This window comes from Chanos chanos, chromosome 8 (assembly GCF_902362185.1).
Source record: "Chanos chanos chromosome 8, fChaCha1.1, whole genome shotgun sequence".
Classification (NCBI taxonomy): domain Eukaryota; kingdom Metazoa; phylum Chordata; class Actinopteri; order Gonorynchiformes; family Chanidae; genus Chanos; species Chanos chanos.
Window position 1 is genome coordinate 12,440,464 of NC_044502.1, and position 11,185 is coordinate 12,451,648.

The following is an 11,185-nucleotide window of genomic DNA, read 5'->3' on the forward strand; positions in this document are numbered from 1 at the left end:
TCTGGATGAAAGTGTTTATGACTGAATGAAAGATATGAAATGTTTTTTTTCTTTCCTCCTCCTCCTTCTTCTTCTTCTTCTTCTTATCGGTGTAGGATCAGAAGGATCGCATTTACTCCACGGTGAAATCAAAGTCCACGTCAGCCACGGTGAACAACCTGAAGCCCAGCACGGCGTATGTGTTTCAGATCCGCGCCTTCACTTCTGCTGGATATGGCACCTTTGGACCGCGGCTGGAAGTCACGACCAAAGAGGAGGCTTCAGGTACTACCAAATTTTAATAACGACGATATCAAGTCTACAGCAAGAACAGTTCAAAAGCTTTGTTCCATTTCCGCAATCATACTTTATGTATTTCCCTAATGTTGTCAAAATGTGCACTGTGCTGTCTGAGAGTTCCAGATTTGAGGCATCCTCAGCAGTTTGTCAATGCTAGCAGTCTTTTAGCCTCTGAAAAAGCTTCTAAATGAGAAACAATCCAACCTGAATGTGTCATTGTTTCAAATGAAGGACACCGGCTTTTTCATCTGGGACTATTAAGCCCACTTCTCGAAACAGAGGCTCAGTGCGTGCCCAAGTCCCTAAAATAGAGCCTAACCCCCCCCCACCCAGACACACACACACACACACTCATACATACACATACACACACACACACACACACACACCCTCCCGGCATAGAGAGTGGTAGGGGGAGGGTGGATAGTTCTCTCATCTTCAGTGAAAACATAGATATTTCTTCTGTTTTAATGACAAACTGTGTGTCTGCGGTGCTCTGTGTGTGTGTGTGTGTGTGTGTGTGTGTGTGTGATCCAGCCGCAGTGGTTTCCAGCGAGCAGAACCCGGTCATCATCATTGCGGTGGTGGCAGTAGCCGGCACTATCATACTGGTCTTCATGGTGTTTGGCTTCATCATCGGGAGAAGGTACGCTCTCGCGGGCCCCATTGACTCTCCGCTACTGTGAGTCTCCGCTAGTCAATTAGCCTTTTCTGTCACTCACGGGCCACTGTAGCCCTGGACTCCACACACAAACACCCATCCTCTGTGGCATGCTGTGCTAATGGGTTGTACCACATCCTTTTTTTTTCCGTCTTCACACCGGGAGCGCAAACACACTCTTTTTGCATGTTTTTTCCATATCCTTTTTTTTTATCATCTATAATGGATCCATTACAAGAACAGAGTGCCTTGGAAAAGAAAAGAATGTATTTTTCTCCTCTTTTCCCTCTCTCTCTGTGTGGTGACCCTGCGGCGCGACGGTATACGCTAGGCTAAGATGGAGGCTAGTATTAACTTCCCTCTATTTTATCCTCTAGTCACGCTCTCACTTCTGTCAATCATAACTATACCACTTCCTGTGGTGTTGGTCGCCCCATTTTATCATCTGTATGTTCCCATCTCACTGGAGGAAGCAGAGGATGTTGGGAATGTTGATGCACAGATATGTGACTTTTTTTTTTTCCTTCAAAGCGCCCATTTTCACTCGATCTTATCTCATCACTAATATGCACGCCACGTGTCTTACTGTATGCCTCATGTCTTCAGTCTTACAGCTCATTCAATTTTCCAGTTTTGCTTTCAAAGAGAGCAACCTTGCAAAATCCTTTACTGCTCCAGGCACATTCATTAAATAACTTCTACTTTTTTTAATTAAAACATCGGTGCTTTTGAACTGATATTATTGCTGATAATACTACATGACATCAGCCACAACTTGAATAATTCACCCTGAAATATATGTTCAGACATATATTTATGACAGAACGCCAGTGTGCCATAACAGTAGGTTACTATTACCGTACCATAGGAGAATAGTGTATAATACAAATATAATATACAAAACATAATGGAGAGTATGTGCCTGGGTAGGGTTTAACTAAATAAGCAGATGCCAGAGACATTTAACATAATGTTAATTTTTTGTAACAAGGGCATTATCCTGACATAAGCTACCTGTTTTAAAGTCCAATATCCACACAGTTCCCAAAAATAGGAGTATGGAGCATATGTGTGAAAATTGGACTTGTGTTTGTGGGTCAAGTCAGGATAAGAATTCTAAATACATATTCATGATACAGGCAGCTGATGATTCATTTTTGTCATCTCTTTCTGTACAGGCATTGCGGTTACAGCAAAGCAGACCAGGAAGGGGACGAAGAGCTTTATTTTCAATGTGAGTATCTCCTTTCACCTCCTTTTCAACTCCGTTAGAAGTGATGAGATAAATAGAGCATTTTATTAGTATAATTTCTGTTCCGTCAAACTCCAGAGCTGCAGTCGAAGGGTCCTAAAATTCTGAAAAAATGCCTCAAATGTTGCACACAGACATGCAACGCTTATTGAATTAAAATATGGATTTATTTTACATCAAACTTGTGCTATGCATCATAGCTGCTAATGCATTGGCTCTCCTCGAAACAAATCTGCTGGATCACAAAAGCCTCAGACGCATGACCCGTCATCACAACACTAAAAAAAGAGAAGTGGATGCCGGAGTTCAGACTTAAGAATGTAGCGCAGAGAGCAGCTTTACTCAAGTAGCTGTTGAGCCTCTGCAGGGGATGTTCAGTCCAACAGAACCCTCTCCAACCCTAAACTTCTGCCGTCAGACCCGATCACCTATCCTCTGTTCTCCTACACGAATCCTAATGAAGCCCCCAGAGAGACAGTTGTCGGGAGACTCCCCAGGCATGCCGGTAATGATCGGCGCTCTGGGCAAAACTGCTGATTTTGAAAACAAAGGGTCAACGTGGCACTCTCTTTGCGCAGCCGCGCCACTGTAGCCAGTTAGCCAGCCAGCCGCGTGCCGAGGCCCGCTAACCATTTGACAGATCAGACGCTGCTACTCGGAATCCCTACTGCTAAACACCAGCGTGATGCCCCAAACAAGACCGCCACGCTAGCGCACACGCAGTTAATAAAAGGGTTCCGCTCTGCTATATTAAATGTCGCGATGCTAGCCAGCGGACAGGAGTCAGATAGGGTGTGAGTTCAACATGTAGATCCAATTTGTCTAGTGTGTTGAGCGGGAGGAGGTTGTGATAAGATGTCTCCTATCAGATCTAGTGACAGACGGGATGGACGGAGCAATTATAGCAGCGAGAAATAGCGAGTGGAAAATATGAGCCTGCTACAATGCAGCCATGTTTATGTTAGCAGTTAGGCCAATGCGTCTTTTTAAACACCCAAGGGATATTATTCTCCTCTGTGTGGCAGTTTTCTGCCTAGAGCAGATTAGTAATTAAATTACGTGTTAGTTCTGTCCTTTTCAGCCTCTTTTTTTTTGCTTCGCGTGATGTAGTCTATTCCGCCTTGCATCTCATTAAACGGCTCATAACATTGGAACTGACGGGTAACGTTGTAATCAGAGAAATCTGATTAGCCGCTGAGGTCGGTCCGTGACATTGATTGGCTGTTATATAATGTAGGATGTTTATGGAGATTATTTGTAAAAGCTCCACAGAACCAGTGTTTTGTTTGTTTACCCTGGGGACAAAAACTTGGGCCACTCACTGTATGATTAGGAAAAAAAAAAAAAAACGGAAATGTTGCCCCATACTTGCTTCAGACCATGTTTTCTTTCCTCTGGTCATTATCCAATTTATGCTGATAGATTTGTTGTGTTTTTTGTTGTTATTGTGTTTATTGTCTTATTGTCTATAATATCATTGGCCAGTTGAAACCACTTGTGTATCTGTTCTTTGTTATGTTAGTGACATCAGTGACAGTCATGTGTAAATTAGAAATTTAAATCATAGATAATGTTTATATTGCGTCCTGTGTTTGGCATTGTTGCTTCCTTGTAAATGTAAAGCCCTACTTGTTTTCTCAGTAGAATGCTACGCAGCTCACTAAGTAGAGTCAGATTAGGGAAAGAACTGCAGCTAATATATCTGTACCTGCATTGTCAGAAGCCTTAGAGGGAAATGTAATAGCTTCTTCACTTCCATTCTGAGAGGAAGAAAATGAAGGTTTACAGTTTTGTTAAAAAAAAAAAGCCTTTGTTGACATCATAAGGTTGTTTATTCATGTTTCAGTCCTTGTTTGCAATCTTTGGTAACCATGTATCTGTCAAGAGCTGTGTAGCGACGTGCATATTTAATCGTAACAGTAATCCTCTTACCCTTCTACAGTTAAATTTCCAGGCACCAAAACATACATTGACCCTGAAACGTACGAAGACCCAAACAGGGCTGTACATCAGTTTGCCAAGGAGCTGGACGCTTCGTGCATTAAGATTGAGCGAGTGATCGGCGCAGGTGAGATCCTCCTTTCTGTCCCCGGGCGTCGTCGCTTTAATCACACCACTCTCCCATACATCACAGTGACAACCAAATATTTACACCTTCATTGGGAACCCACCTCCTGTTCTCCGGTTATTGATAGCTTGCCTGCCAAGGGGTGTAAAGTTCATTTTAATTAATATGTCCTTTCTAAAACGCAGAGTGAGCGAAGTTGTCCGCCGCTGATGAATAGCTACCTCATCAGTTATTAAATATGACTCGTGAATGCGCCCGGATACATTCAGAGTGTCCAATTATACCATATTCACATTCCCTTGTGTATCGGCGCATGCTAGCAGCTAACACTGCGACCTGCTATAACACAGTTGACGGATTTCCTGGCCCTTACATAGATAGCTGTGTTAAACATGAAAGCCCCAGGCTTTCTGTAGCTTACGGGTGGCCTGTTGTGTCACAGGAGAGTTTGGGGAGGTGTGCAGTGGACGGATGAAACTCCCCGGGAAGAGAGATGTGCCTGTGGCCATTAAGACGCTGAAAGTGGGGTACACAGACAAACAGAGACGGGATTTCCTGTGCGAAGCAAGCATCATGGGACAGTTTGACCACCCTAATGTGGTTCATCTGGAGGGAGTCGTTACTAGGGGTGAGTATGGCAACAGTAACGATCAGCCCCTGTGCTACAGTTCTTCGTCTTGGATTGGAAAAGGCTGAAAACTGAGAAATCTCTCCAAGCCAATGGAACAGCAGAATGCAGTACAACAACAACAATGACGACAACAACAACAGCAAAAAACCTCATTAAATTTCAAGCCCAAAAAAAGAACTCAGCATGGGTGTAGCATGGGGGGGGCTGGCAGGGTGGGGGTGGGGATTGATCGGTTTGGGATTGGCTGCTATCCACCTGAGTGAATTGGAACCATTTTACACACATTCTGTGAATAGAAAGGTCTTTGATGAACATCCTAATGGATTACTCCCTGGTGCAGTCGTTTGCTGTGTGTGAAGCATTCCTCCTCTGGTCCTCCGCTGATGGAACACCTTCTTTTTTTTCCTTTTCAGGAAAGCCGGTCATGATTGTAATTGAATATATGGAAAACGGCTCACTAGACGCTTTCCTCAGGGTAGGTCCAAACTGAACTGCTTAAGTGACTATTTGATGAGATCCAGATTATACCACACTGTTTAGTACACCTACTTGGATGATGAGATTGGAACATCATTTTTTTTTCTTAGCAATGAGTCACATGCATGTTTGATCCAAATGTTTTGCCTATTCCCCTTAATGCTAATTCTTTTTAACTACAGTATAAAGTTTGCTGCTATAAGCATGCACAGCGTGTATGCTTTGCTTTATAATATGATAGCTAAAGGATATATATTAACTGGTTTAAACATTTTTACCATTAATGATGCAAGATCACGATGAGCTAGTGCTAAGAGTCTATTAAGCATTTATAACTGGTTATAACAAATCATAGTATACATTATGTTTGTTTTATGAAAACGATGCCTAATTCCCTGTCAGTGTAGGTCAAGCTGATGTGTTTGCTGTGTTTTGTACAGAAACATGACGGTCAATTCACGGTCATTCAGTTGGTCGGGATGCTGAGAGGCATCGCGGCTGGAATGAGATATCTCTCCGACATGGGTTACGTGCACAGAGACCTGGCGGCGCGGAACATTCTGGTCAACAGCAATCTCGTATGTAAAGTGTCTGACTTCGGCCTGTCACGAGTGATTGATGACGATCCCGAAGCGGTTTACACGACAACAGTGAGTCAATTAAAGCCTTCCCATATTGCATTGCCTAGCTCTCCGAATCGACACCTCCCCAGAATCCCCAAATCAAAACCACATCCAGGGCACAAACATTCATTACCAAATGAGACAGCCACATGCCCAGGCTTCTCAAAACAAATTATAGGCTTAGTCCATTGTTTCTTAAATTATTACTGTGCCCTGTGCATCTCTAAGATAGAACCCTTCTCTTGTTGAGGTTTTTGTGGAGAGATGCAATGTGTTGTCAATTTGATCTTTGTTACGACCACTGATTGGTGTTTTGTTGAACAGGGCGGGAAAATTCCGGTTCGGTGGACAGCCACAGAAGCCATCCAATACCGCAAATTCACCTCAGCCAGTGACGTGTGGAGTTACGGCATTGTTATGTGGGAAGTCATGTCCTATGGGGAGAGGCCTTACTGGGATATGTCCAATCAGGATGTAAGTCACTGTCTCCATGGAGAAAAATGTTGTTTTTGGGTTACTTTGATATGTAGAAAATTTTAACCGTCATGTGTTTTTTTCCCCCCCTCTATCATTTAGTGTTGGCTGAAGGGGTAAAAAAAATTGAAATTGATTTTTTTTTAGGGTGAACTTTTTTTCCATTGAAGAAAAAGAGCGCTTTGCATATAGACTGCCTTTTTACGCGGCCTAAACGACTTTTAACCTCGGTGATGAGATATGGCAATCCAGAACCCAAATTTGTCATTAGCTGAGCTGAGTAATTTGGAGAGATATCTACTTAACTATACAAAACGAGTCTGTAAGAACAGCAGATCCGGTATTGTCTCCCAGAGAGGCGGAATGGACGAGCACGGTGTCGCTTTTCATTACTCTGATCACAGAGAGCGTGTTTAGAGGACTTGAAGCGAATTGAAATTCAGACACGGTACCGGCTAATAATACAAGCGAAGAGAAGTGTTTTTAATCCGCCGCTGTTTGCAAGCACTTCTGTCTGTGTGTACTGCACTGTTAGTCCGACACTTTATTTAAACCACACATACTTCAAGATCCTGGGAGGATATAAATTCGCCTTATTGCTTAGAATACTAATACCATTTTATAATTTCACCTCTTTAATGAACTCCCCGCTAATGGAACAATTAACATAAGGCAACAACAACATTCCATCGCTAGCACAGCCATTTTTAAGCTGCCATACCAGACTTTTTTGATAACTTGACAGACATCAATGTCAGAGACTTTTGTACCCCGTCAAACCGTAGACAAACAGTTCGTCTTGGGATTCCAGAAAAAAAAAAAACAAAACAAAAAAAAAGCAAAACCAAAGTGGGAAATATTTACATTTCTTCAACGCTCTCTCTTTCTGTTTTGACACATCCCTCTTTCTCTGGGTAACTGAAGTCTTGTTTGGATAGACCATGAGGAGAATGAGAGATGAGTGTGTGCAGAAAATAAACAGATTTTCTTCCGCAGTCTGTGGGCGGAACCCGCTATGTCTGATTTCCAAATTGAGGGTTTTTTTTTTTTATGCCCTTTCAGTTCCCCTCACAGTTGACTCATAGTTTTTCAGCTCTCTCAGTTCATGTTCAGGGGACAGTTATAATGCTGGGTTTGCCTGCATTATGCTGTTTTTCATCTATTGTTCTTTACCTTACTCAGTTTAAATTACAGGAAAAGACAGCGTAGTTCATACGGTCAAGTAGAACATTAAAATTAGCTCTGATCGCTGAACAAACTGCACAGTGTCACTGCTATCGTACACATGGGCAACTGCTACAGAGACTCATCTCTGCTGAGTTCTGGAACACCAAAACCTAGCCAGCCACAGGAGCGCTGGCTTCTGGTGCCATTGTTTAATTTCCATTCCTTTAAACTGCAGTCAGGGTTCCTAGTGCCTCAAGTCGTTTTTAAACGGATGATGTGGGTACAACCACATCTCTTGAACCTTCTTGATCTCCAAAGCTCTGTAGTGCTGTAGGTAACCACAAAAGATTCATCTAAAGATGCTTTTGTTTATAAAGCTCCTGATTAAAGGAAGAACGGAAAAGGGCTTGAGGTGCTAGGCCTGGTCATCACGTGGCGCTAATGGCTCTTAACCGCCCTCTCTTCATAAGTCTTTCTTTCTCTCTCTTTCTTTTTCTTTTTCAGGTCATAAAGGCTATAGAGGAAGGTTACCGTCTCCCGGCGCCAATGGACTGTCCTCCAGGCCTGCACCAGCTCATGCTGGACTGCTGGCAGAAGGACCGCGCCGACCGACCCAAATTCGACCAAATAGTCGGCATCCTAGACAAAATGATCCGTAATCCCAACACCTTAAAAACGCCTCTGGGAACCTGTACAAGGTAAAGGAAGCTCAGCCCAGTTTAAAAGCCTTTTTACGCCAGTCCTCATTGATGGCCAGTTGTGCCTTTTATAGCAGAGGCGTCATTTTATGACAGATGGATGTTGAGTTGTCTTTTTTTTTTAATGTGTGTGACAACCGTTCCTAATCTTTTATTTGTATGTAACTACATTAGCGAACAATCCCTCGCTGTCCGAGGTTTGATTTATCTACAGAGGTTTACAGATGAAAGATAAAACCCTGCAAATCAATAAAGCAAAGCAGCTTCCATGGCTTTATGGTCAATAGCTGAGCTTTTAAATCAATCCACATAATGAGTTCCTGAGACTTTTAAGTTCTGTGGGAACTCCGGCCCCTGCTGTGACATTTATCAGATGAAATCTATTTACAGTAGGAACACTGTCTCCTTATGCAAGATTGAGGACATAACCTAAAAACAGCCCTTGAAAAGTGCACCCGTTAGCCGTCTCTTTTAATTCCGTGTCTTCAGCCTTTTTTATTTTTTTTTTTAACCATAAAAGGGTTTGTTAGCACTTGCTGAAGACATCAGGGTCTTTCCCATCCCATATGACTTCAGTCGAGTCGTTTAGAGGAGATTTGTATGGACTTTGCCAGCGTGCGACTCCGTCTTTGCGCGCTTGTTTCTCGTTGACGATTTACAAGCTGAAATCTCTCTCCTTTCTCTTTCATCCGCAGATCCGTAAGTCCCCTGCTGGACCAGAGCACTCCAGACTTCACCTCTTTCCTCTCTGTAGGAGAGTGGTTGGAAGCCATAAAAATGGAGCGTTACAAAGACAACTTCACAGCTGCTGGGTACAGCTCTTTGGAGTCTGTCGCTAGGATGACTATCGAGTAAGATATAAGGCATCACAGAGCTTAACGCTGGGAGAGCCACTCAGTTCAGTTTTCAGTCAGTTATGCCGCTGATTTCAGCGGGTAGCACTAGCCTGCAGTATCTTTGAATATCAAGGTTCTGAATTTTATTTGAAATATTTTGATTGGTGAAGTTTCTTGTCCCGTTTTAGTAGAGTGTTTGGTGTTTTTCAAATCCAGCCCTGGAGACCCATCGGACAAAGTTTTTTTTTGTTTTGTTTTTTTTTTTTTACTTTGATCCATCTCTGATACCTGACATTACCTGCTAATTAACACATCCGTAGTTAGCTTAATAAGCGTCAGCGCACGGAATTAGCACGGGGGCTGCGCTGAAACGGTGCCTTCTGGTGGGACCCAAAAACTGGATTTGAAAAGCTCGGTTTTGGTAGATCCAGTCTCTTCTCAGTCATGAAATAGTAAATGAAACAGCAGTTTCAGGGGCTGCCATTTTGTAACTGGATGTTCTGTTTATCTTCTCTAGGGATGTGATGAGTTTGGGAATATCGTTGGTGGGACACCAGAAGAAGATCATGAGTAGCATTCAGACTATGAGAGCCCAGATGCTCCATCTCCATGGCACGGGCATTCAGGTCTGACGCATGGCACCGGCCCTGGGTCTGAGGGCATAGAACTAATCCAGAAAACAGCGCTTAGGGCGCTACTGAGGATAATCATGGCAAAAAAAAAAAAAAAAACCTCGCCCTTTCCCCTGCGTCTGAATCTCCGACGCGCGGAATAAAATCATTCCTTTGTTCTCTGACGAAGGATTTAGCCCCATATTTAAGCAGGTGCTGAATGGAGAAAGACAGAAAAAAAGAGAGGGGAGAGGGAGAGAGAGGAAGAGAGAGAGAGAAAACTACCTTGAGACTGAACTCTCAAAACTCTGAAGAACTCAACACTTATCACTAGAAGATGGAGCGTTTTAGATGAGTTTAATGCTTTTTACTGTCTTATCTTTCCCAGCGGTTGATTTTGCTTATTGTTGGTATGGATTTCACTAAAATATGAAATTGTTTAAAAAAAAAAAGAGAGAGAGAGAGAGGAAGAAAAATACAAATACAAAAATGACAAAAAAAAAAAACGCCCAGTCTGAAAAAAAATAAAAAATCAGGAGCGTAATTATATCAATATTTTCTTTCAAGATTTTTGTTTGATTTGTGTTAACCACAGTGAGATGGTGTGTTACGTACCCCTTCCTTTCATTTGTGTTTTTTTTTACCAAGTTTGTTCCTTTTTTTTTTCTTTTCTTTTCTTTTTTTTTTAATCTGGACTTGATAACAGGGTAAACTGTCACTCATCCTGAAGTGGGTGGGGCAGACACAGTGACTGAACCTATATGGAGGAAACTTTAAGGAGGTTTTATGACCTGTGTGCATATGTTTTTGTGTGTGCATGTGTGTCACACACTTTTCTGACCGAACTATTTGCAGTGGGTTGTATTTCCCTCCAGTATTTTACATTAAGTGAAAGTAACTGTTGTGTAACTTCTTTCAGCAACGTTGTTTTGAAGCTTACTGCTCTACGGGTTGCATTTTTGAAACACACAAAGAACACACAAAATGTTCTCAATTTACAATATGAAACACAACAGTTCAAATGTGTCTGTGCAAACCTTGAAATTAGTACAGAGCTGATTTAAAAAAAAAAAAAAGATTTATTCATTTTTATATGAAATGTGTTGAGGTGGCAATATTCTTAACCTGTTTGTGTTTGCCACATGAACAAAGTTGATCTCATTATCAGTAGTATGTTTTGAAGTTTGCTGCCTGTTTTTTCTCTGTTAATATTATTTAAATGAAATGTCTCCATGGAGGAAGGTACTATTGAAAGACTGCGTCGATGTTTCAAATGACGATTCAATACAGTGAACTGTTTAGCCATTTTAATACTTTAAAAAAGGTACGAGGTTGTTTCTATCAGACCAGTATTTGTTTCGATCTTCGGTTGTGAAAGACAACCGTAAGTGATGAGTCGGTCAAGTTA

The 11,185-nt window shown here is 42.1% G+C and overlaps 1 protein-coding gene across 2 annotated transcripts in view; it reads left to right on the forward strand.

The window, feature by feature from the left end:
• Positions 1 to 9,798, forward strand: part of epha7 (eph receptor A7) — a 56,118-nt gene extending 46,320 nt beyond the window's left edge. The window contains exons 7-17 of one of the 2 annotated variants that reach the window (XM_030783309.1): positions 96 to 273; positions 820 to 925; positions 2,119 to 2,174; positions 4,135 to 4,260; positions 4,703 to 4,888; positions 5,305 to 5,366; positions 5,809 to 6,022; positions 6,254 to 6,465; positions 8,137 to 8,330; positions 9,026 to 9,181; positions 9,684 to 9,798. In XM_030783309.1, coding sequence (XP_030639169.1) covers positions 96 to 273; positions 820 to 925; positions 2,119 to 2,174; positions 4,135 to 4,260; positions 4,703 to 4,888; positions 5,305 to 5,366; positions 5,809 to 6,022; positions 6,254 to 6,465; positions 8,137 to 8,330; positions 9,026 to 9,181; positions 9,684 to 9,798 — 1,605 coding nt within the window. Of the gene's footprint in view, positions 1 to 95; positions 274 to 816; positions 962 to 2,118; positions 2,175 to 4,134; positions 4,261 to 4,702; positions 4,889 to 5,304; positions 5,367 to 5,808; positions 6,023 to 6,253; positions 6,466 to 8,136; positions 8,331 to 9,025; positions 9,182 to 9,683 lie in introns of both variants that reach the window. The other variant, XM_030783310.1, reaches the window with a different exon arrangement.
• The last annotated feature ends 1,387 nt before the right edge of the window (positions 9,799 to 11,185 follow it).